General features: G+C 39.3%; 1 protein-coding gene across 1 annotated transcript in view; it reads right to left on the reverse strand.

The window, feature by feature from the left end:
- Nucleotides 1-10,923: 10,923 nt before the first annotated feature.
- The window catches only part of eif3hb (eukaryotic translation initiation factor 3, subunit H, b), a 78,895-nt gene continuing 66,035 nt past the window's right edge, over nt 10,924-23,783 (reverse strand). Inside the window, exons 6-8 of the mRNA XM_036566620.1 lie at nt 20,137-20,257; nt 16,132-16,264; nt 10,924-11,435 (exon numbers count right to left, since the gene is read on the reverse strand). Of these exons, the coding sequence (XP_036422513.1) occupies nt 11,338-11,435; nt 16,132-16,264; nt 20,137-20,257 (352 nt within the window). The 3' untranslated portion in view covers nt 10,924-11,337. The remainder of the gene's footprint in view (nt 11,436-16,131; nt 16,265-20,136; nt 20,258-23,783) is intronic.

The raw sequence follows: 23,783 nt of genomic DNA on the forward strand, positions 1-23,783 counted from the left end.
TGACGGGCCTAAATGCAATCCATTTAAGATATGTCCAACTTCAAAACACATGAAGTGTAAGAGACAGATAAACATAGTCAAGTAAGCAAAGTAATTAATAAAGGAAGAAAGGAAATAAGGAAAGAAGGAAAAGAGAAAAAAAAGCATAAAGAACTAAAGTAAGGAAGTAAATGAAGGAAGGTGAGAAGGAAGGAAGGAAGAAAGGATGGAAGGAAGAATACAGAGGGACGTAAAGAAGAAGGTAAGGAAGTAAAAGAGTAAATAAAGAAATAATAAAGAAAGCAAGTAAGGAAGAAGGAAATTAAGGTAGTACAGGAGAAATAAAAGAAGGAAAGAAAGAGTAAATAAGGCATTAAGGAAGTAAGGAAGACAGTAAGGAGGTAAGGAAAGCAGGAAGGCAGGAAGAGGGGCAGGAAGGAAGGAAGGAAGGAAGCAAGGCAGTAAGGAAGTAAGGAAGAAAGGAAGGAAGAATGGTATTAAAAGGAACCTCACAATATCTACAACACAAAACATAGCCATGTAATTTACTGCCCAAAACTACCACTGCACCTACATGTGTCTTTTGAGGTTTTTAAAGATAGATAACGTTGATAATAATTGTTTCATTTTTAGTCAAAATGCCCATTATGTACAATTTATTTACTTTTTAGCATTGGGGAAAAAATCATATTAACAGAAAATTACACAGAAGCCACAACAACTAAATATAATAACTTAGCACTTAGTGATTATCAAGGCTTCCACACTGTTTTCAAAGAAATCTACTGGGATGTTTTTCCACACCTTCAAAGTTCAGTCTTAGAAGTTGGTTGCATTTTCTAATTTTCAAATGGGAAAAGTTTTCTTTGAAACTCTTTTGCCTTACAATGCCATACATGCACCTCTCCCGCATGAATGATGGATGAAAAAATGTTTTAGGCCAAAACCTTCTAAAACTATTGTAAACATCTATCTATTGTCAGGCAACAAATTTGTTCATGTAATAACGTGATGTAGACATTAAAGGCGAATTCCACCAATTTCTTCAAAATGTTTACATAATTCCATCACTGCAAGGTAAACAAAGTCAGTCAGAGTGGTTTGATGTAAAGTGGTTCACTGTAGAGAAACTTACAGTGGTGGTGAGAGGAACCAGGGGTCACCATGTCTTTAAGACAAATATAACCATTTTCATTACTACCCAAAATCACCACTGAACCTACACCTGTCTTCTGAGTTTTTGTAATGCTGATGATAAAATAGCAGAAAATCTGAAAAAATCCATTTTCTTTAGGGGCTGTTTTGCCTTTCACCACCCTGAATGTACCACTCCACCATGACATATTAAAATAAAGGGATTAACAAGACATTTTAGGCCAAAACAATGTCTCAGTCAGGCAGTGTATTCATAACCCTTTCATGTAATAACTTTTTGTGAGGGAGCTTTTAGAGGCATTAAACTATTCAGACACCTGGTTCCTATCAACACCACTGTGAACAACTCTGGCTCTGCAAATTTCTCTAGAAGGAGCATTTCGCATGAAACCACTCTGAATGACTTTGTTAACATCTTAAATATTTAATGGTGTAGAATTTTCAAAAAATTGGTGGAGTTCCTCTTTAAGCACTACAGATATCTGGCTCCTATCACCACCATTGTGAACAATTCTGAATCAGGAAACGTCTTTACAATGCACAATTAACTTCAAACCACTTTGAATAACTTTGTTTACATCTTAATGACTTAATTTTGCAGATGAAACCTCTGTGAATTTTTCCTTTAGAGGTACACAAGTAGCATTTGGAACCAACATTTTCATCAAACAGTTGCACCAAAATGCAGCCACACGTTACGTTCACAATTATTGTAAGCATCATTAAATTTTACTTTAAAAATGGGCACTTACCAAATTCCTTTTACACTTTGTTTTATTCATCAAATTATTCTTCTTTTCCTGAACCATAGTATACAATGAGCGACATAAATGCAACTCTCTTACATCAGAATAGCGTGCCAAAATTGCATGTCCAGGAGGGGTCACAAAACGTTTGCTCAGAACCTCTGCTCAGAATTTACCACAAGGAAAGGCATCTGAGCATCACACAGATAAAGTAACCATTAGATGCTTAAAGTGGAGGTCAAAGCATAAAAATTTACAGCACATCACAGAGTTTGAAGCTGGCTCAATACCCACAGGAAACATCAATATAGGGCACAACAGGCCCTTAAATAAATAAAAAAAACAAATCCGGGAGCATCTCCATACATCACTGTCTGTTGTCCTCCATGGCGTCAACACATTCATAAAGAAGGTAGAGGAGATGTTTGAGTCATAGAAAAAAAGTTCCTGTTCTCGTAAATAGTTCCTGCAGGAGTTGCCAACCAGCTCAGTGGGCTCTATCTGAAAAAGGAGGGTAAGGCTCAAAATGAGAATTAAATGATGAAGCTTTTCTTAGATGAAGCTGTGGAAAGAATCAGACTCAAAGAAAAGAACTTGCTTTAATAGTGGAAACGCTAAAAAGTTACGCATACTACTTCGATCTGCTTGTAAAACCACTGGAATAAACAGGTCTATCCCCCAGCGCACCCCTCTTTATGCAGGTATTGTAGTGATGAAATAAAGTAATGAAATGCATCTTGTTCTTAGTAATGACTGGATAAGCATGAGTCATCATGCCTCATTGGATTTATTCAATTTGAAGTGCACGGTCATGGTCAAGCTGTTAATGCAATAGTTTGAATTTGGCAAATTGAAATTTATAGAGGCACTTCAATCTGGTTACTTTAACTCGGAAATTATTGGATGTTGGGGCCACTGGACATGCTCAGCCTTTCCCATGAGACCTCTCAAGCGGCAGGACAATTCGCAAGGTCTTCATAACATTAATCAGTCACTGTGACCGTCAGCAGGTCGCCTGGGCCTGCAGCTCTGCAGCAGACGCGAACACACATTAATATGGTGCACATGGATTTGAGCTCAGCCCACATGAGGAGCATTCAGCTCACACGCACTGACACTGCGGTGGCGTGAGGCTTACAGAAGAGCCAAGGCCAGACAGAGGGCAAGAAGACACAGACTGGAGAGATCAGTCAGTGGAACCGGAGAGAAAGCTGCAGAGAGAGGGAGAGAGAGAGAATGAACACTCCTGTCATATAAAAAAGATAGCCATGTGGGAGAGAGAGGAGGTGGAGGCAACACGGTAAGAATGCAGTTCACTAGAAGACAGATCAGCAAGGACGACCATCAACTGTATGGCAACTAATAGTTCATATCTGATATCACACATACAAAAATGATATATACACTCAAACTATCCATGCAACTCTGTTAAGCAGTGTCTAAGATACTTGACTGAGTAGTATGTACTTACAAATTCAAAGACGTCATTGGAGTAAATGCTACTTAAATGATCATTTTTTATATTGTTTGTACATCCATTGAACTTGGATATGATATGGTTAAGAAAAAAATACAAATTAACAGATCAAAAAAGTCACATTAAGTACAAGTAAATTTTTCTGCAGCAGGTAAAAAAGCAGAAAACATGCATTTAACAGAAAAAGTACACAGACTAAACTAAATAAGATCAAATTGTTCATTATTTATTGTGTTCACACTTTGCTTTTATTACAGCTTCCATTATTTTCTGGAAACTTGTTTTCAGTTTTTCAAAGAAATCTGCAGGGATGTTTTTCCACACCTCTAAAGTTCAGTGGGTTGGTTGCACTTTCTGCCTCTTATGATCCAAATAATCGAAATAATAAACACACTCAATGATGTTAAGCTCTGGACTCTGGGGTGGTCAGTCCATTATTCTGAGAACACCAGCGGCTTTTTTCTTTGATTTACAATTTTCTTCTTTTTTGTCTATTTACTTTTCTCAGTAACAGCTTTTTGACAGCTACACATCCTTTCAGACTCAAAGTGTTGACTTGTCTTCTCACAGTGGAAGGATGGACAGAAACACTTATGGATTTTTCAGATCTGAAGCAAGAGTGGAGCTTGGTTTTCTCTTAAAGATGAAAGCTTTAAGTTTTATTTCCTTTTTATCAAGTGCAATCGTACAGTACAGTTATATCTTCAAAGACACAACACAGGACACAGGGATATATGTCTTGGGGGCAGTCCATGAATTTAGGCATCCTCTCATTGTCCATAAACAATTCTCCAGGGATGAATAATCAAATCCTTCCATGAACATAAAGGAAGCTGATAGGTATGTTTTATAGTAAAGCACGTGGTGCTTTCATTTACATGAGGAGAAAAGAAAAAGGAAAGATGGCTGCACAGTCCTGTACATAATTTAGTTAAGCTGTTACCGAGCAGTACTCGAATCCTGAAGGGCTCTAGGTATGAATTGAGTTTTGACCATTGACATCAGGTGAAAAAGAACAGGTCAAGTTTTTGCTTAGCAGGCAAGCATCTGGTTTTTCAATGAGATGCAGGCAGCTACTATATAATAGTACACTGTAGTGACTGTCTAAATTTACTATCAGATTCTTCGATGAATCCTGTAGAAATCTGTATTACTATAGATCCTTTTCATGGTGGTAAAGCATAAACTATGTGAAATGCATTGAATTCTGTGCAGTAGTATAAACCTTTTCCTTTTCTTTTTCCCCTTTAAATAGCTTCCTCACATTTTGGTTCATATAATAAAAGAAGGCCTTTTTTCCACAATAGTCAGCTCAAAAGTGGAGGCTACCTCCTGACTAATTTCATTTATATTAACAGAGCATGAATCGTGCCACCCCCCACTGACTACACCCAATGAAATTCAAATGATCTTCAAACTGCATTTGCACCTTTTAAGAATGTTATCATTTCATGCCAATGCGAGGACCTGAAATAACCTGCTCTTTGGTCACTGTAACTCTCACTTTTGGTAAGAATAATAAGAAAAGTCTCAGACAATTATGACTTGAATCAGTGTGTAATTTACAATTCTGCCTGCCTGTGATGTTTCTTTCTCCAGGCAGCTAAGCTAAACTGTCAAAAATGGGTAATTTGAAAAATTTAAATCTGGTTGTACTGTGAGTGAATCATTAAAATCATGCTGATGAAGGACAACCATTTATAAAAATCCCTGCAGTCCAGCTCATACCATGTTTCTAATGACTAACTAAATTATACAACGATGAATAGCCCTGATGAAATACCTGTATAGAATTGAGGAGATGTGAATACAGTCACTGGGCAGTTCTATCACTGTGCATCAGCCCAATGGAGAGGTGTTACAGTCTAAATGTTGTATACTAGCATAAAGATCATTATTAGATGCTCTTGATCTTGCAATAATTTTGATACTCTGTGACTTTAGTATTTTCCCTGTTCAGATCATTTATATCCTGAGTTCCTCTTGAGTGGACCATGGAAGCACCTTCACCTTTTTTAGAACCCAGTCTTGAGTTGTGTTTGGCTGCATGTTTGGGATCGTTGACTTGTTGAAATGACCATCTTCTTCAAATTCTCCTCTAATATGTCCTGGAACATCATGTTTCCTTTGATAATGCCTAAAGCCCCAATACTGTTTGCAGAGAAGCAGCCCCACATCATGATGCTCCCACTCCGTATTGCATTGTGGGTATGGTTTCTTAGGAGCGTTTGAACAACCCTTCTTTCCCCGAACATAATGAGCCGAGTTCTACTTTTGTTTTAAATCTGACCAGAGTACATTGTTCCAAAACAGTTCAGGGCCCAGGTTCCCAAAAGCATCTTAGCTTTAAGATCGCCGTAAACAGGATATTGAGTGTTCAGTGTAATACACACTCTAAGATAGTAACACATTTAAGATGGTAAGATTTGCGCTGATTTGTGTAAATGTTCATGGGCAAATTTTGAAAGCACATCTCTGTGCTTCCTTTTTTTGGCAGAGGAGTTTGTGTGCGGTGTAGGAACAGAAATGACTGCAGTGCAGTTCATTGCTTACTGTTCTGTAACTGTTGTTCCTGCTCTTTTCAGGTCCTCCTGCAACTCTTTTTAGGTGTAGGCTGGCTTCTCTTTTACCTTTCGGTACCTTTCAGACCAACTGTACCAAATACTGAGATGTTTAAGGTGTTTTGCAAGAACTCTGTAGCTTTTTCCTTTCAAGTGTTGTTTAATAATGCAACCCCTGAGACCTTCAGTAAGCTCCTTCCACTTCACTATGATTCCTACTTCTTGCAGCAAATCTTTCCAAACAATGACAATGTGTGTGTTTTAAACCCCAGCTGCAATTTGCACAAGAACTGTTTTTATAGCATTAATATGTAAAACTTGCTTTATTTTTAACTTTTAAATAGAGTATATATTTTAGGAGTGTCTGAGTACCTATTAAGTACACTTTTAAACATATTTTTGTTCATATATATCTATATATCTACCTCCCTGAAGAGTCTAGTTCCAGCCTCGGTCTGACACTCACTCCATCTTATTAACTTCAGAAGTCCCTGTTTGGCTGAATCAGTTGCATTAGCGTTAGGTGAGCACTAAACTCCGCAGTAAGTAGATCTTCAGGAAGAGGCCTGGCAACCACTCATTTAGACATTTTGCCAGCTGCTTATGGACCATAGCTGTCCCAGGTGATGGAATCATGAGTCACAACTCAGTGTGATTTGTGAACTCTGAACACAACCATGGCCCCATTATACAGACGGACTCTTCAGCAGCAGTAGCACTGACTATATAAAGTCCTGAGAGGAGGATTTTCTTTCTTGGTTTGTCAGTAAATCATTTTTGAGAAACAGCTTTAGAAAAGGCTGGACCTGGATAGTGGTAACAGCTTTTAGCAACTACTATAGAAATGGAGGTCAATCAACTGCCAAAACTGCCAACTTACACTCATAGAAATAATTTACTTTGTGACGTCAATCCATTCTCCAAGAGTGGTTTTGCCTAGTAATACAGGTGATGTACAAAGAAAATACGAAAAAAGAACAAGGAAAAGGGAAAGTAATAGGAAAAATATGGATTTCCTGTATAGATGATTCACAGGAAGTGGTGGACAGCACTGGGCAAGAACAACAGGATATCTAAATGTGAAACATTTCAAGGACCCAAGATTTCTTTTTCCTGGAATGTACGTACACCCAACAGAGTGCGCACTGTAGTAATGTGCGTCATCAACAGGAAGCAGAGTGGACAGAGTGGTTTCAAAAAAAGGCCAATGCCCTGAGGCCACTGCTTCTGGGACAATAATGATGTGGCCTGAAATTCAGCTAAGGTAAACAGAGTGCCTTTCAAACGAAGCAAGGGAGAGAAGATCAACAGCAGCAACCACAATTTCAACAAACAGATCAATCTCAACATATAGTTTATGTGCAAGAAGTAAAGAAAATGATCATTTGGTCCAAAAGGGCAAGAAGTGTTTTGGATGTTACTTTCTGAGACAAGGCGGCTCAAAATGGATTTGGTGAGGAGTGATGACTTCCTCTTTAAAGAGATGAACAAAAGCCTATTCTAGGCGCTTTCATAGAAGTGCAACACTCTGCTAGAGGTGGAAAGAATTGGGCTTTCATCAATAATGGAATAAAAGCAGGGGCATGTTGATGCCAATGCGCTGAAACAAACACAATGGCCGTGTTCAAAGCGAGGCCTAATGAGTCCGACCTGATACCAGCACCTCTCCAATCAATGTCCTCAGTCTCTCTCCTACATGCTCAGATCAATGAGGCTTTGGGGAGAAATTCATTCCTCCATGCTTGTGGACACAAACACCAAATCAGATTATCAGCTGTGAGAACTGTGCTATAATGAAGGCCTAAATTAACAGCTGAAGAGGCACAGCTCACCTCTGAGCCATGTCTGTTAAAGGAACAAGTAAGAATTCAGTTTAGTCTCAACTGCTACAGCTTTTATGCCACTCATCAAAAAGAAATAAATGTAGCATTTGCCAAATGTCAGGTTACATACAAAGATTTGCTTGCTTGGAAGATTCACTTTCTAACATCAAGGCAATCTCTGGACACAAAAGTCAAATTACTTGTTTACTTTTACATTTAAGATTTAATTCTTCATCAGTGGAAACAACACAGTCCGTAAGTAAATACACTGCTACTATTTCTGTTGTTTGGGCTCTGTATTCTAGCACATTTATTTAAAAAAATGCATGAATTCAGGTTTTACCTTACGAAGTTTGCTTTTCTATGTCAAATACATCCTCACTACAATACTACCTGCATTACCTAATTGTTTGAGGACTGAACATACAAACTGATCCAGTTTTGAAAACATTTTTTGGACATTCTTCTATTTAAGCAAGTCTCTAGCTGCACAACTGTATGTCACCCCTGCTGTGGTATTTTGCGCTTTATCATGTGCCACACATTTGCAATAGGAGACAAGTCTGGACCGCAGGCAGGCCAGTCTGGCACCTGCACTCCGATTACGCAGACATGATGATGTAACACATACAGAACGTGGCCTGGTATTATGTTAAAATAAACATGGACGTTCCTGAAAGGCATCTAAAAGTTAGCACATCGCACCAAAATGTCTTTCAGCATTAAGGATGCCTTCACAGATATACAAGTTACCCACTAACACATCCCCATACCATGACAGACCTTGGCTTTTTAACTTTATGCTGGTAACAATCTGCATGGTCCTTTCCTTCTTTGGCCCTAAGAACACAATGTCCATTATTTTCATTCAAACAATCTGAAAGAACCACAATATGGGTTTCCACTATGCATCAGTTCATTTCAGATAAACCTGAGCCCAGAGAAGTCATGATGTTTCTGGACACTGTCGACATACAGCTTCCACTGTGCATAGTACAGTCTTACTGCTTTCTGTTTTTATATGCATTTCACATACTGTCCCAACTTTTTGCAAACTGTGGTTTGTATACTGGGTGAACTATAGACGGCTATAATTACTATGCATTTGCCCCAAGAAGTGTCTCCTTGCCCCTTGGAACAAGAGGTAGTGAAGTCAACCCCCTGCCAGTCAGCAGTGATTGCAGAGGAGCGGTAAAGATCAGCAACCTCGCCGTTCGTCTTTAGGTAAATTTGAGGCATCAAATGCCTTCAAAGAGTGCGACAATTATTTATCACTTACCCCTAATTCTTTGATGATTTCACCAGCTTCTTGTTCGAATTTTCCCATTCCACCATTTAGGGTAGAATGGGAAATTTAGCAAGCTAGCCACTGAGACATCAACATAGTATTAGCAATTTTTTATGCTTGTTATAAAGAAAAGTACCATAATACATTGAAACGACATTAAACTAATACAATGGTTACTGAAGAAAATGGTTTAACGGAGAAAATACTTGAATTTGTGGGTTTCTTTGGTCACTTGTGCAGCCATCTTGCCCGTTTTTCTTTTTCCTCATAACACTCTGGAGTGTGCCTCTGAAAAACCTCAGTTTGGAGGACCATGTAGACCTAACACTTTGCCCTACCCCTCTTTCACAACAAAAATTGGGACACCCTACCCCTCGGTGTAAAGGTGCAAAACAGAGGGGTAAGGGCTAAACGGTAGGGGCAAAGCGTGAAATGGTATTGGGCCTTAAGTAAAATCAGCACCATGGCAGCAAAACTAACTTGCTGCAGCAACTGTTAAACACAGAAGGATGACCGTAAAAAGAAAAAGTGAGCTGTTACAAATTTGATTCATGCTATATTAAGCTTTAGAAGGTGGCTGAAGAGCAAGAGCAAGAAAAAGACCATGGCTTCTTAAGATTTATATGTGAGGCACAGGTCTTTTAAACAGCTTTTCTAGGAAGATAATTGTCCATTTATTTGAAAATTAACAACCCTAAAATGAGATCAGTTGAGGTTTTGGGGGATGATCAAAAGTTCACACACTGCCTAAAACGGAGCTGAGTCCACTCAAAGTGAGCACAGCCATCACCATTACTAAATGCCTTCCTTTTCATCTTTAGAAGCATAAAAGCCTTGCAATTTACTTTCCATCGTGACAGGATGTAATGTTTAATTACAGGGTTACGTGGTCCACACTGTGATTACTGTTCACCTGTGGAGAGTGACAAAGGATGTGGCGGCTTCTGGAAAAGGACATCAACCCTCTGGAATGGTGGATCTTTTTTTAGCATGTTAGTAATAGGAGGGAAGAAGTGAACGGGCTGCTCCAGCGTGATCTATGTTGAAAAGCTCGGCACATCAGGCGGTGTGAAACGCACCCTGCCACCATCAGAAGGGGAAACTATCTGGAATCATCTGTCTGGGTGATTAAAGGATGTAAACCATGACAATAAAACTCTACAGCTTTAATCGCTTCTAGTCATGCGGGAATAAATTAAAACCACATTCCAGTCGGACTAATGATGAGAGCGCTTGGCTCGTGGGTGGGAAACCCTGTATGAATTCAGCCTTTACTCTTCTGTAGGGAGTGGTGGGCAGAAATGAATTCCCACTGCTGCTTGTTGGGCTTGACAGAACCAGGGGGGCTCTTTTTACAGCAATATACCGTAATTACAAGCGCATCAGCTTCGATTCGGCTGAGCGCCCTCAGTGAACCCTCCACAGCTTGTGTCTGAATGCTGTAAATGCCTCCTTTTCCATTTAATGCAACAAGAGTGGGATTTCCGACCAATCAAGGCCAAAGAGGGCTGCACGCACAGTCACAGATGGGCAAATGCATAATGTCCTTTTCTCCAGGCGGACGGGGAAATCGTAAAGGTGGCTTAAACACGCTCTTGTGAATGAAATGAGATGAAAGTTACCGCCAAAGGAAAAAGGGGGAGAAAAGAGATCAGGAGACTGAAAAAAAGCACAGGCAGATTTGTCAAGTATTGCAGAAACGCAAGTTAAGAAAGTGAGTGGAAAACAGCTGGCGGTGAGAAAACAGAGCTGTATCTGAAGTTTCTTCTTAACACCTCTGCCTTTCCATCCCTCCTCCTCACACTCCCGAACGGAAGAAAGATGAGAGGCACCTCTAGACCTCAAACACTGTTACTATACAAAAAAAAAAAAATAATAATCACGCAGTGCAACATTCAAGGGTGGGCAAAATCCATTTAATTAGCAAATTTCCAACACCTCTTTTATAAAACCCAGAAAGGTAACACTGGTTTATCTGATTTCTTCTTGGTCCAAGTTGTATGACATTGCTAGTACATGTGGTATATGTGTAAATAAAAAAAGAAATCTTAATTTTGTGTGCAGATACAGTCCATGGTGTACTGTTTAATAACTGATAATGATGTAATTATACTGCTATGCACCTTTACACATGAATATTTACAAATACTCATGCAACAACTTTCATATTAGGCATGTTAGCTTTGTTAAGGGGACTTTCAAAATTTCAATGCCCAAACACTCTTCTTCCATCAGCGGCTTAAGGGAATAGTTTACTCTTAACCAGTTACAGAGTCACCTCAGGAGGGCTTGCCTCGTTTCCTCCCCTTTAGCTGCCCTGGCCTTGGAGAGCCTCTGCCATGAAGAGCTTGCCCAGGTTCTGAGAGGTGAACTCCTTCACAGTCTGGCAGTGTGTGTTAATTTGCCCTACGAAATAAAGAAGGAAAAGACAGTCAGATTTAGTTTTATCTCAGGGGGCGATGAAAGAAAGAATGAGAAAGAGTGCATATACACATGTACGTATGTGTGTGCAAGCGTGTGTGCATGTGTGTGAGAGAGAGAGAGAGAGAGGGGGTAAGGTGTAGAAGTACGAGTTATGAGAGGGCTGCTTGGCGAAGCGGTTCGGTCTTAATGTCCTCCATTATGTTTTGAGGGCTGGCTGCAGCTCTCCTAAGTGATTGGCTTTCTGCTTGGCAGGGCTGGAGGAGAGCACAGTTCTTGCCAGCCTGGGCCTGAGAGTTCTTCTAAAAGCCCTTAAGAGACTAAAGAATGAAGTGTAGTCCTTTGCTGCTCCTACAACCACTCCATCACCCTCAATACCAGCTCTTGTCTCCACAATGCACACAAACAGCTCTAACGTGTCCAGCTGATCCTGGACCAGCTCCTCCATAGGTTTTCTGCTCCTCTCCACCCTGGCCTGAATGTTTAAGCTGACCTCATGCTTATAACACTGCCAATCAAAAAGCCTGCCTTTCTGTTAAGTGAGCATGCGTTCTTTGTCGTTTTGCAATAACATGACATTAAATAGAAAGCTGTTTAGAGATCTTGCCATTTCTCTTTGCAAACGGAGGGAACAGTAATACCTTGGGAGTCATGTCATTTTATTCCCTTGTTCTGATACCAGGGCTCAAACCTTTCATGTATTTAAGTCACATTTGGGGCAAAAGTGTTTCAATATGTGCTTCTAACAATAGCTCAGAAATAGAAAGTGTCAAATTATTATTTAGACCTACTCTTTATGCTACAGAACGTATTTTGATGAACAAGAGGCAAAGTATTACTTAATAAAGGTTTTGAAGTTTACAAAACCTTTGTAGGCACTTTTCTTACTTAATCTATTTAATCCAGCATGATCATGAGCGAAACTGTTTTCAGTTTGTAAAGCTCTAAAATTAATATATTCAGTTTATTAATTTATTATATACTAATTTACAGGTTTTCTATTGAGTTATAGGTGAGTTTGATTTCATCTGAAATTTTTTTTACAAGGACAGTGCAATTGGTCACATGACCTTAGCCACTTACTTTAAGCATGCACCTAAGACGATGTTCGCATCAAAGTTCTACAAAATAAGAGTAAAGAAAAACATGCTGCTATACAACTGCCACATTTGTACATGTAATCCTAATGGGTTGATTTCTGTTATAATAAGATTGTACTGCCACTTTTACATCATGCTCACAGGAGACACAAACAAGTGAATGGTCACTGCTGTTACTGGTGAAATAAGATGGAGGCTTATGATCCTTAATAATTATCAACAGTTCAACAGCACAATCTGATTAGTTGAGGAGCGTTCCCACCCCCACAATAACTAATTCTGCTGAGCACCGGTTGCTAAGTAACAACTCACTCTGTGCTGCAGCCAACCATTATTAATCTTCCATTTCAGCATTTACAAAAACAGTTTACACATTAGATAACTTCTGTAAGATAATAGTTGACATGTAGGCTGTTTGGTCAGATTCTGGAGAAGAATATGACATCATATTCTAGAATATGACAATCAAATTGCAAACCTTTCATTGTTCATAAGCATCTGTGGCAGCAGAACAACTACACAAACTGGAAATAACTAGAAACGAACAGGCAAAATAGATGGGCTGTGAAATGCTTTACAGACTGGCAGGAACAGAACAACATTCAGGACAATCTGGCTAATATGTAAAAAGCTAAGCTGAACCTGATATTGTGGCAGTTTTATGGCTCCATCCTTAATGTAAAAGGCTAGATACTACTTTTTACTACTTTTTTTAAAATCAATATTAAAGCATATTTGATAAAATCTCACATTTTGACTTTCCAATTAAAACTTGTGATCTAGAATGAAGCAGTAATAAATATAGACTAAAATAATGAAAAGGGGCTGTCTAGTGAGTAAAATTCATGTACTCATTAGTTGTTAATTGAAAAGTAATCATAACAATCAAAGTACTCTTCAAAAGGCTAAAAGGTGTCCGCAAACATTTGATGGGATGTGTATGTTTCAGCCTAAACTCAGAAAGGCTTTGTATACTGTAGCGAAGCTCAGTATCTGAGATTTAATGGATTTTTCATGTCTGCAGCTGTTGGGAAACGTCAGTGTAAGCTGATCTGGAATTGGTTTGCCTTTCATATCCAAATGAATGCAATTGGACGGGAATATGAAAATGAATGAATGCAATAAGAGCATTTATCAAACTTACACATGAGAAAGGAGTCTTTGTCATTCGTGTCCTTAAGACTATGATTGTTGCCGATGCCAGATCAGCCTTCTTAGCTTGAAACGCTTGATAAATAAGAGCCATGGTTTTCATTATGGATGGAACGCTAACCATCAATAGCCCTACAGCTCAGCACTTTTGAAGAGAACACCTACATGCAGCTGAAGAGCCAGAGCTCAGGCAGCTCCAGGAAATACTTCACACAAGATGTACACACTGACAACTCCAAATCTAATTACTCACAACTCAATAACCAGCCTCACACAAAGCCCCACAGGCGCACATACTCCACTGCAAATGGAACTTACAGTAAACCATGAATCTTAATAATTCAAAGTCCTGCAAACATGTGGCTCCCTCTGGCACCGCCTCCGAAAGACAGTGACAAACATGTAAAAAAGTGAGTGGGAAAGAGTTGGAGGAAAGTACTACATGAGACAAAGGGGGAGAGAGTTTCCACTTCATTTGGAGCGGATTTAATTTTGGGCTTAGATACTCAAGATGCACTGAATGCTAATGCCCTCGTAGTGCCAGCACTGAGAAACAGTGATGGTTGACTTTGACAGAGTGAGAGCATGTGAGTGTGTATGCGTGAGCGTGTGCAATTAATCCTCACCGCCACCATGGTGACAGGCAGACAGGGGCTATGAAGACTTTCCTACAGGACTGTAATCAACTCTTGAGATTCACCATGACCTCACATGCTATTAGCTACAGCTGTCTCTCGCACCTATTCATTGCAAACACAGCAGCAGTGAATTTACTGTGTTTCTACAAGTTGTCAGAGACGTGTATTACCAGGATTAATAACTAGATAAGGCCTATACTTCGAAGCAGTAATTCCTCAAATCATCCTGCAAGCTTCATCTTTCGTGATCACTGCATGGCAAACCTGATTAGAAAGCAAAAGACGGGTTCCCAGCAGCTGACTTGGAACACAGCGCTTAAACAATCAGCGAGGAAACAACGATTCAAAATCTCTCCGTCTATCTCAGGAAAGGTCTCTTCAATGTACACTATAAATTGCTCCTCGCTGCTCCCCCCCACCCCCTCCTCAGCAGGGGAGAGGGGATCAGTCCAAATCTTTACAAACCCAGATTACTCCGACTAAATAAGGAAATGAATCATTAACACGGTTGAGTTCTCACAGCCTTCTCAACACATTTCGCTCCCTTCGCTGAGGGCGCTCTTCGAGCATCTTAAACTGAATCAATGAAATCCTCACAGCACCTTAATGACCGTGATACTTAAATCCATCCTCGTATGGTTATATTAAAAATGTAGGTGATGCAAACAACAGCAACGGCACTGAACCTGAAACTGCATGACTGATGTAAGACACTGAAGTTTAGCTAGTTAGCATTTCAAATCAAAATCCATTATTTTTCCCCTCACACGTACTGAGCACCAGTTCATTTCATTACAAGAATATCTAACTTACGTGATTTCCCCCTACCTCTAACATAAGCAATGTGTGGTGGTGTAATTTTGCTGGGTCAATGACAAATATGGCTTTAAACATGATCATTTAAAAAATTCTTATTAAAAAAGATATGGTGAGCAATGTATTGACATTTGTGCCATAGATCTCATAATGGTAGAAATTCATTTTAAACGATCAATTTTACCACCCAGAAAATGTCGGGTGATGCAAACAAACAATAATAAAAAATGTTATATTTTGAAGTTATTTACCACTTCTGAAAATGTGTATAAACTACTCTTTGTACTTGGACACCCACAAAGATCTTTGTCCTTGAAATCATTTAAAAAAATAAGTAAATACAGAAATAAATAAATAATTATAATAGCAACACATTTTCATGGTTTTCCAGGGGCCGCATCACCTGACATGGTAAACTAGAACCAGCATAACTGTGACGATTTCTTCAATTTGTGACAGGGCTACTGTCCTTGATATTGCACCATAAAGGGCACTTGGGTCTTCTTTATGACGCAATACCATGCCCACTCTTTCTTAAACGCATGCAAGAAAATCAAGCATTTGAAATTAGAATTTTAGGGACAGAAGTTTTTCAGCACGTTGATCACTTTTAAAACTGCTCTATTTTATTTAGAATTTTATATGACTAAATGTCCCATTCTCATAAAGGAGATACTGTCGAACAATGATCTGTCATGTACTTATTAAATTGTTGAACAAGAAAATAATGTTAATTAAACAGACCTGCTTATATGATTTCTGTCAACCCTGTAAGACATGGCATTATTTATAAAAATGCATGGTCTTAACATGATGCTTCTACTGGTTTTGGGTATGCCTTGCACAATGTTAATTTTTCTGCATACATTTTAATAATTGTGTAGATTTAATTTTTTTGCCAAACTATTTCTTTAAAAGTGAAGGTCTTGTGAGAGCCAAGAAAAGCCAAACTACGTGAATGAAGTCTTAACTGACCAGCGATGAGCAGGGAGTCCATGCGTGGGGGAGCCTGAGGAGGCTTGAAGAGTTTAGTGAGGTCTTCTTCAGGCAGTGGCGGCTCCCCTCGACTCTGCCTCTGAGCATTCTCCTGCTGACGTCTCTGGACGTACTGGAGGAGAGGGACCGCAGCAGACATGGGGAGAGGGAGAGAGAGAGAGAGAGAATGCAAACAGTTAATGTGAACTTGTTATCTGTAGCTTCTGTCATTAACCTACAGGTGGCCTGAGCTGATTCAATTATCTCCCGCAGAGACGGAAACCTTTAAGGTGGACCTTTCAGGCCACAAGGGGTGGAGGACAGATAGGAGGGAGGGGATGCTCTGTCTGAAAGGAGGAGAGGATGACAGGTGGAACAAAAGACTGTAGGAGGTAAGAAAAAGGGAAAAGGGGAGGGTGAGGTGTCCGAGAAAAAAGTAAAGACGTGGATTTCACTAAATGGTCCGAAAAGACCTAATGACATATGCTATCCATCCTCTACTTTTCAAGATTACTTTGTCTAATGCACATAATCTCACTGGATACATCTGTGAGGTGCAGTTGTTGTTGGTTGAGTAGATAAAGTCACATTAGTAGTCACATTAGTGAGGCTGTAGTACGGTTCTGCTCAGTCAGCTCAGTCACTAAATATGTACATAGTCTAGTACATATCCTTAAAAAATCCCCTTGTGTAACACACTCTTGATTTATAACACCAGGAGTGATACAGTGACACTAAAGCACTCACTTCTACTGATACTAAAACATAGGGGTGTAATGCTTCTCCAAATCCACAGTTCAGTTAATACCTCAATATCTGAGTCACAGTGGAATTCATACCTCTTTTTTTGGAAGGGGTGAATAAGAAAAAAAACGAAAAATATTCTGGATTTTACTAAATCACCAACAATTTACAACACTAAGGAGAAGAACACTGACATGCATTTGCATATTTGAAGTGTTGCCTGCTGCCTGAGGAAGTTTTGTGAAACACGACAAATTGCATGCATTTTGTCTGACACACTCGCCATCCCTTCACTCCACTGGATAAGCAAAATGCTCCCACAATGCTGACTTGAATGTGCCAGGGAGGTCTGCAATCTCAGGGTTATCCATCTTGAGCTGATTAAACTAGCCAAACTTTTACCACAAGCGTGATCAATTGATCATGATTGGACCAAGACAGTTATATGACACACAGTTAAAAATAGGTGAAAATAAGATGATAAATTTTAAAAAATAAAAAAATAATTAAAAAGATGATGGCTTTGGCAGGGGTGTGTGGGTAGGTGGGAGGTTACTGCGGTTCAAAGACCTCCGAGACCTTGGTTGGGCATTTCTATCATGGTCTCCGTTTCAGAATTGTTACACCCCTACATGACAAAATAAAAATCTTGACAAAGGCTACTTGTAAGTAAAAAGGAAATGCTCATTCTCTTTAATGACTGTACATGAGAGTATAAAAATGACATATTCCTATATACAGTTTACTATAATATTTAGTCATGGTTAACTGCATTACTTTGTGTAATAAATCTTGATTAACGGCATTTGTTAATCGATTAATCGCATTTGCTTAAATTTGATCCTAACAGTTTTTACCTATTTAAAAAGCAGGGCGTTTATAGCAGAAAATCTTAAAAAAATGTATTTATTACTTTCAACTTTTAAAAAACATTATTTATCATATGAATACACATTATCATGAAAATGATGTGATATCTATAGTTTCTAATTTTCTCTCATATCCAGTGAGAGCAACAGTAGCTGCATGTTCCAAATGAGTGTATTTCATTTATACAGTTAATGGTTTCAATTTCTCCCTGCTTGTTTACTCTATTTGCTGATCATTGATTTATCCATGAATCACCCACATGTATCCAGCCTAGTCTGCCAAAGGTGCACATGTTGCTTGAAAAGCCACTTAAAAGCTGTTTTTGATCAAGACTCTTACAATCACAGTTTCTTTCATAGCAACATGCAGAGCACGAGCAGCTGGGCTTCAGCCTGGACGACCATGGAAGGTTTGAAGGGTCAAACTAGGAAAATTAGGTAAATTCACATTATAAAAGAGAAAGGTCTGGTCCTAAATCATGTAAGATAGCTAAACAGCTCCTCCCTGAATATCACAGACTTGACTGAAGTACAAGTGATTGAACTGAAGTACTTACTATATGTATGTTACCACTGTAAAACTACAATATAAAAAGCAAAGAATGTGAGTGTGTGTTTGTGTCTGTCTGTCTAGAAGGACATGAGACATTCCATATCAAAACCAATAAAAAGATCATCCAGAATTTCTTCTGGTTTATCTTGTATTCTGTATATCACCCACATATCACAGAGATTTGGGAAGACACTTGTACATTTGGTTCAATCAATAACAGCTCAGGACATTGAATCCAACACAGAGGCCATTCTGACTTCATCCCAACTCTCTGATAAAGGCCCTGACACACAGCAACTTCATCGATTTCCTTCAAACTCCACTAATTTCATAGAGCCGGTCTGAAAGGTTTCACACTCTGTTAGCTTTCTCTGCGCTAGACCAGAGCCATGGATGTCTCTGATGGACACAGTGATGTAACCTTTACCATGCCGAAGACTAGCTCATCAATCAGCATGTCTGAAAACAGCCTAGTGGAGCCGGCGCTAACACAAACTAGCATCTCTCTACACTCGACGGCTGTGAGTCACCTGCGTAGCGTGGGCCAACATCAAAGAGCTGGGGAGAGCAAGGTGCTACCGCTTATCAGCCACTGCAGCGCAGAAACCTGTGCCGCAGCCAGGATCCCCACGCAGCGGACGACTAATTGAATTAACACCGAGATAAAGTGTGCAGGCTTTTGAAATAGGGCCACTGATGCACGTCGTGTTCAAAAACAAACATTCCAGCCCAGCTAACCGCCCCCCACCCCCACCCCCACCCCCACCTCCACCCCACTCTGGCAGCTGTGAAAGAGCACCTGAGTGATAATTATTGATTTTCAATCAAACCAGCATGGCTGAGCTCCAACAAAGAACAGCGTTCGAATGTTCAAGAGAAGATTCATGTTTTTTTTTTTTCTGCCAGAACATTCAATTCGCCAGGCAGTGTTAGAGCGAGTACTAGCTGGAGGGCAGTGTGCCGGGCCGACTCAGACAGCAAGAAAAGGCAAGAAGAAAGAAAAGACGGTCAGGTGGAACAGCAGGTGGTTTGGTTAAGCTTCGGGCTCCAACATGGAAGTGAGAAGATAGGAAGACCTTCATTCTGACCCAGTGATTGGGTTTAGAAACTCTGTGACTTCCAATTCTGCACAGGCTGGAGCGAGTACAGCGAAGTGAGAGAGCTCAGGAGGACTGAACTATTGGGGTTACGGTATGAGGGGTCGAAAATGGAGAGGAGTAATTCTAAGGGCCACGCACACTCCATTAGCAGTGCTATCTCATACGGAGCAGAGGTCAGACACAGCACATCAAATCTGATAAATATTCATTATGTGGTTTATGCTAGATAAATGATGTGGGGCTTTTTTTTGCCAACTTTAACAGTACAGACCCAAACAAACTGATGAACAAGTAGCACAACCCCTACTTCAGCATTTTTAGAGATTTCTTTTCCCCTTCCCAGACACAAAAAAGCTCTCACAATAAAACGCCTGCCAAAATGACCAAGCTCAAACAGCATTTCTCCCCTTTTTCATGATTACCTCCATGAACTCAGGACTACTTCATTTTACTTCTCATCTAATAAAATGTTACAATCAAAACATTATAAGATAAACATGAGTGCAAACTGGCATTTAAATTAAAGACTGAACATTAGCAACCTCGTTCGATGAAGGAAACAGCTAGGTGTAGAAAAGCTTGTAGCATGAAATGAGGACTTGCATCAATTAACGCATCTAAATGGAGGCAAATGAATACTACAAATGAGCTACACGGAAAGCAAAACAGTCCAAAGGATATTTTTCGGCAACAGTAAATTTCTATAAGCTGCTCCAGTGAGCCACGAGGGAAGCAATACCTGGTGTTTTTGTTGCTGCTGTTTACTCAGGCTGCGGCTATAGTTGTTGTATTTGACGATGTCTTGGCTCATCTCATCCACTCGGTCCATCAACATCTGCAGGCATTTCTCAAGATGAGAACTGTGAAGAAGATAAACAGAGCACAGTGGTTTAATTCATATAATAAATATCCTGCAGAAAAAAAGGCTTTACACAATACTCGGTGATCAGAGCTGTGGCCAATGAGGACGTTTCATTTGGCCTGACAGAAAGTTACCCTGACCTTGTGGTCGTTAACTCTTCTCCTGGAGATCTACTTTTTTTTGCAGAGTTTAGTTCTAACATGCTGCCCTATCCACACACCTAACACTAATGCATTCGATCCAGCCAATGAGGGACTTCTAAAGAAATGAATTATGTGGAGCATGTATGGCACTCTGCAGGAAGGTAAATGCTCAAAGACCAGGGTTGGTAACCACTGCCCCGAACATCACTCACTCACCCAAAGAGAGAGCAAACATTTTTATTCTATAAGTATAAATTCCTATACTCATTTCATTTTAAAATTACACATTTTTGAAGAATTTTAGCCACAAAATCCAGTGTTATACTGTAAAATACATTTTTAAAAACTTCTTTACTTGTATATTGTTTTTTTTTTCTTTTGGCTCTCAGCCGACCACAAAGTAACTAAGCCAGTAAGTCTCTCTGTCTCGTCTGTCTGCCAGCCATGTTGTGCTTTTAGGACACTGACGAAAGCATACAAATTCATCTGTGCTCCTCCCCTACCATACTTATACAAGCTCCCCAAATTTAACTCTAACTTCCAAATTTCTATTCAAATTATGAAATCATCTTTTTGGGTTAATACTTCAGAAGGGCATATGTGCACTGAAAAATCAGATTCTTTGAAAGTGTTTATGCTCAATGTCGCAATAAAGAGGCGTATACCGTGCAATATTTAGATGTATGTTTCAGATTATTCGTTATGGGAATTCCATATCATCAAAGCACATCTCAATTACCCAGAAGGTATGAATCTCCCACATAAAGCCGTATAAATAGCTGCTTGACTGCAGGAGTACACTGGTAGGTGGAGTTACATTAAAAAACAAATAAATGATTCATCATATCCAGAACACATCACAAGAAAAGCTGCATATTTAAAGCAATGTGCAAATCTCGTTCCATGCTGCTTCATCTAATGCTGGACAGCAAACTCAAGGACTGAACAGAAGTAGAAGGGGAATTTCTTCACCAGCGTTTTACACGTCCCTCCTAAACCCCATGCCTGGCCTTTTTATTTCCAGCACAGCATTAATCTACATTAGCAGGCAATTAGCCACAAAAGCATGTTCCATTAATCTTCCAGGAAAATTCCCAAAGTCCGCTGGGAAGACAGATGAGACACAGCCTGGGGGTAAGGACAAAATTTAAGCGATTCATTCACACACATAATATACATGTTTGAAGGTTCCCGTTCAGCGTTATAAGGCCTCTCTACATCGACAACAAGGAGAGTTATCACTGCTCTGACAGCAAAGCGACTAAAGCTGCAAAACAATCTCTCAATTTTTCTGAAAGAGACCTGACTGCTTTGACCCTTCACTTTAGGCAGCTACTCACATGAGATTAGAGTTTTTTTTCTGACAGCTTTACTGGACTCACTATTATACTATAAATAAATGTTGAAAATTGTACTATTTTATTACAAAATAGCTGAACTTTGTGTGATTTATTGTGAATATGTAAAGGTGTGAAAAGAAAGAAGCTGTAACAATTCACTGAAGGACAGCATTCATAAAGTTGACACCTACATAAGCCATTTGTGACAACACATATAAACCTACATAAACATTTATAAAGGCTTATCCTAACAAGTGTCACTTATCATAAAGGCTTCTTTTGGCCTAAGCCTTTTTTACCCATGCCTATTATAAGTGTAAACCTTTGAGCCAACATCAATTTGATTCACGATTCAAATGTATGTTTCAAAAACGTTTGTGAGTTAAGAATGACTCAATACACTAAAGAGCAATTTGATCTGACAATTCAATTCAGTGATACAAGCACCTTTAAAAATGATTAAAATGAATCAGCAGTATTCTAGGATGAAAGACCTCCCCCAATCTTTCTCTGACAAAAACCGAATTAGTCAAATAACAGAACAGTTCATGACAACAATTCTGAAGAACATAATCTAAACAGGCTGAATCAATATGGTCATGGAGAAAAAAGTGCTCTTATTTTGGATAACAATTTTCATAAAAACCTTTCCAGTCTCACACAGTACTGATATGAGGCTGAAGTCTGAGGAGAATCACACATTTGCTGAAGTTTTTCTTCATGTAATTCACAGCAAAAAACTAATTTTTAACTCACGCAAAACGTCACTTTTCATGATTAATGCAGTTGCAAGAGTGTTACCAAAACACTATTTTAAACACATTAAACCATACAAAAACTACTGTTTCAAAGAATAAAACTGTGCTGTGTTATTTCAGCAGTGGTTTCTTGTACAGTCCATGTCAGACATGGACACACACTAGCAAACATTAACAAGCCTGAATGTCCAAAAACACAAAAAGCCTAAAAGCTTAAGGCAACAACAAAAAAACCTCCATTTGTTCCATTAGGCATTAGGGAGTGGAACGCTCAATTCTAACAACAGATACATGGTAAAAAATGCATGTAACCTGAATGCAGGGCAGGAGAGAAATATACATACATAAAAAAATAAACAAAAATTTAAACCTGTTTTTTTTCCCCATTTAACTACCCTTACTGGGCAAATTATAGAGTTTGCTGGCTCTGCAGGTTTGGCAAACAGTAAGCAAGAGTCTGTGCTTGTGTGTGTGTGTGTGTGTGTGTGTGTGTGTGTGTGTGTGTGTGTGTGTGTGTGTGTGTGTGTGTGTGTGTGTGGCCCTGGAAGGAGTTTTTAATGTTTTAGAAGAGGCTTTCTGTCGCAGCGCGCCAGGTCTGATGAATGAGGGCAGGGATCCCAATATGACCTCCATCTTTTACCATGCACCTCATTATTCAGCCTCCAATGAGCTTGCAGAACTTCACTCTCCCACACTATCTGGATTATACACATACACACAGCCCTATAGTACACTGTGACCAAAGAAATAATAATAATAATGCATATACATTTACACCACATATTTGGGTGCACATACATATGCTCAGATCAAACGTCCATTCAATGCATCATATTACTATTTTACGCATCTCTCCCACACAGTTATAAAAAAAAGTAAACTAAGGCAACAACTCCATATTTATGCTGGATTTGTGTTCAAATCACAGATGTGTTTTCTGCTATCCATGGCCTTCAGTCCTTAAGAATGCAAGTGGCAGATTTCTCTCTACACTCTCACTCTCAGGACCCAGGTCCTGGAGTCCCAATGCCCTGAACATTTTGGTGTTTTCTCTGCTCCCAACACACCTGAAACAACTAATTAACTCATTAAAAACGCTTGAGTTGAAGGAAGCATGTTAAAAGGGGAAAATCACTAAAATATGCAAGGCAGTCGGCAACACTGCTTTAGAAGAAGCGCTTCCAGTTTGCTGAAGACCTTTTCAATGCATGATTCTTCAACTGTTTTTGTAAATTAGATGTGCTTTCTAAAGAGTGTGAAGAACTGAAGATTCCATAAAAATT

This window comes from Colossoma macropomum, unplaced genomic scaffold (genome assembly GCF_904425465.1).
Source record: "Colossoma macropomum unplaced genomic scaffold, Colossoma_macropomum, whole genome shotgun sequence".
Classification (NCBI taxonomy): Eukaryota; Metazoa; Chordata; class Actinopteri; order Characiformes; family Serrasalmidae; genus Colossoma; species Colossoma macropomum.